General features: G+C 35.1%; 1 protein-coding gene across 1 annotated transcript in view; it reads right to left on the reverse strand.

The window, feature by feature from the left end:
- LOC107572369 (protocadherin-15-like) overlaps positions 1-3,472 on the reverse strand; it is a gene marked incomplete at its 5' end in the record, with an annotated part of 59,756 nt that overhangs the window by 47,390 nt on the left and 8,894 nt on the right. The window contains 2 exons of the mRNA XM_016258805.1: positions 837-971; positions 2,907-2,927. Of these exons, the coding sequence (XP_016114291.1) occupies positions 837-971; positions 2,907-2,927 (156 nt within the window). The remainder of the gene's footprint in view (positions 1-836; positions 972-2,906; positions 2,928-3,472) is intronic.

Below are 3,472 nucleotides of genomic sequence, written 5' to 3' on the forward strand. Positions count from 1 at the left end.
TAGTTTCGCTTTCACAACGAAACACGGCGGCCTAGAGGGAGCAGAGGCTGGGGGATAAAGTGAGGAACGGCCAGAGGGCTAGAGTGAGCAGAGGTAGTGGGCTTGAGAATGGAGCGGCGGGCGGATTCGACGAAGGAGCATCCGGAGGGCTTGCGGCAACCACATGTGACGACCCCGGGCTGGACTCCGCTTCGTCCACGGTGAAAGCCGATCCGGTGATCCACAGCGCAAAGTTGTTGTATTTCCTCAGCAACCAGCACGGATCAGCTCCAGGCATGACGAAGCGGATATCGTCCTCTTTTGGAAGCCCAAACTAAGTAGTTTCGCTTTCACAACGAATCACACAGCGCATTCACAACATGGCGGTGGCGGCAACAACAATACTACAGCGAGAATTAAAGTTACGCCTTCTTTCTTTGCGTGAACATTTGGGCGGCATTATGCAAATCTTCCCACATCGTGACATAGACATGTGGGGGCGTGTTAGAACGAGCCGTTTTAGGTAGGTGTGGCTGACTCTTAACTTTTATAAAGAATATCTCTTTGGATTTGAGACTTTAGTCTTTGCAACTTTACAGATCTTCTTTATGCACCAAGAGCTTGTAACACTTTAAGTAGAGCCACTTGCAAAGAGAATCTATATGACTGCATGGCTTGCACTTGATCAGAATTCCTTTAGTGCAGTGTGCAGTTTCAAAAATAACCCCAGAGTGAAAAATCGAATAGTGTGTGGAGAAGCGAGTTTAGACAAAGTCCTTCACATGAAAGCTGCAAGCCCCAGTGACAGAGACAGAGCTAAGCAGGCTTGTCAAGGAAAGGTGGCACGGAGCCCTTACCGTGAAGGCATAACTCGGCTGTTCTTCATGGTCCACGGGCCTCAGTAGTGTCAGGTAGCGTGCGATCCCACTGGGCGTCACTGCAAAGATGCTGTTGTAGTTGTCCAGAGAGATGCGCACCATGGGATCTTTCGTCTGCAGTGCAAATAAATCACCGTAGGTTCCCGTGTCAGAAGGCAGAGACATCAGAAGATAGAGCATGCTGGGAATATGACTATACAAATTGCTAAGGATGGGGAAAAACACTCATAAAACCCAGTGCATTAGAGAAACACACTGTATAAGGGAGAACTCCAGTCAAAAGAGAGATAAACAACCCAAAACCTTCTAAAAGAAATTTCAAAAGCACCCACGTCTGAAGTTTAAAACACTGATATCTGAAATATCAAAGTAAATTAATAAGGAACATACATATCTAAAGAGATTATACAAGAGCAACAGCTTTACTGCTCTGTAACTTTCATGCTTATGAAATCTGCAAATATAATGCATTTGAGATGTTAAGTGTTGTATCAGCACTGAGGTAAAACACAATATTATCATGTAAAGTTTGGAATAATACATATTTTTCTAATGTTTTTGAAAGCCTCTTATGCTCACCAAAGCTGCAGTTACTATGAACAAAAACACAGTAAAACAGTAATATTGTGAAATAGTATTATACTTTAAAAGAACTGTTTTCTATTTGAATATATTTTAAATGTCATTTATTCCTGTGATGCAAAGCTGGATTTGCAGCATCATTGCTCCAGTCTTTAGTGTCACATGATCTTTCAGGTGTCTTTAATGTTTTTGTTGTTGTTTTAGGATGCAGTCACTTTTTTGATGGACATTGAATACATTTTCAAATAGTTACTTTTGATGATTGTAATAATATTTCACAATATTCAGTTTTTCCATAAAAAAGTGCTTTAGTGAGCATACGAGACGTTCAAAAAAAATAAATAAAAATAAAATACAATAAAATAAATAATACAAATAAACAAGCTGCCTATTTTCTGAATAATGAATGTACTGCAAAAAAAAATGCAGTAAAAATAAATGTAAAAATTAAAGTAAAAATTAAAGACTTTTAAATCAGCCATTATGCCCTTGCAGTACATACATTTTTCATGCCACACTGTGCATTATGCGGATGCAGACACTGCTGCTGACCTCTTGAAAAGTGCACAGCACATATATTTCTGTGTGAGTATTAATTGCTAAATGTTTTCAATGCATTTCCTTATTTAATGAAACACAAATAATATCTAGCAAATATATTTCATTAATGTTACAGCAGTACTTCTCATTAACCTTAGCAGTTTACTTTTGTAAAACATCCCATTTGAATTGGATTTAAAAAGATATTAGTGATTTCACCATTATTTAATGGTAAGCACAATAAACTGTCATCTAAGGAAAATATACTTGCATTTGTATTACTTTACATTTACATGAATTTATGTGACAAGGCTTATGCAATGCTATACTTTATTAATTTTTTTTTTTACAGAAAAAAAAACATACTATAATAAAAATGCTACAGTAAAAACATGTCAATAAGTTACCTTACCATAAATAGTCAAAAGAGCTGTAAGTGGTTTAATTAACATCACTTTACATGTAATTTTACAGTAAAAAAATAATGTCAAATGTATGGTTTTTGATGCTATCATGCTGACCAGTTCATTACAGTGCAAAAGTTTAATGTAGGTCTATCTGATAAATATTAAATTAGCATAAATATAAAAATATAGTAAGTACTTACTATGCACTTAGAAAGTACACTTATTAGCACACAAATAACACATCAGATTAAACACTCATGTTGTTTGCAACTCCATTAACAATTCCTCATTATGCTCCAACACAGTCCTGCAAATTTACCAATTTATTAATGAGATCAATTTCCAGTCTGCCCAAAATGTAAATGAAAATCAATAAACAAGATGCAGAGCAGTAATCATGCAAAGCATTAAGCAAATTGAACGATACAAAAGCGCAGCACAGCAAAAATGAGCGAAGAGAGAGAAGGCAAACAAGGGCTTTTCACTTCACACGTCTCTTGCTAATTTTAATAATACCTACAGGCACATCACCGGGATTCAGCTTTACATGGGAGACAAAACATATGCTTGACATTAGAGCATTTTCCATCTCTAAGACTTATAGGATTAAAGAGATAGTTCACCCATAAATGAAAATTCTGATGTTGTTTACTCAACCTTATGACATTCCAAACCTGTACAACTATTTCTTTCCTGAAGATATTTTACAAAATGTCCACGCTGCTACTTTTGGAATAATTATGTTTTTTTTTTCTCCTGTGATTGAATTTTCAGCAGCTGTTACTTCATGCTACATGATCCTTCAGAAAGCATTAATTTGGTGTTCAAGAAAAATATATAATTTTTATCAAAGTTGAAAACTTGGCTGAAGTTGAAAGCAGCTTGTGCTGCTTTTGTGATACACTGCCATTAAAAAGTAAAATAAATAAATGAATAAATAAATAACAACAGCAATATTATTATTATTAATAATAATAATTATTATTATTATTATTATTATTAATAATAATATTTTGTATTTAGCAAGTACACATTAAATTCATCATAATTACAGTAAATAATAATATATTTTAAAATGTATAACAT

Source organism: Sinocyclocheilus grahami, unplaced genomic scaffold (assembly GCF_001515645.1).
Source record: "Sinocyclocheilus grahami isolate Dianchi unplaced genomic scaffold, SAMN03320097.WGS_v1.1 scaffold1739.1, whole genome shotgun sequence".
NCBI classification, from domain to species: Eukaryota; Metazoa; Chordata; class Actinopteri; order Cypriniformes; family Cyprinidae; genus Sinocyclocheilus; species Sinocyclocheilus grahami.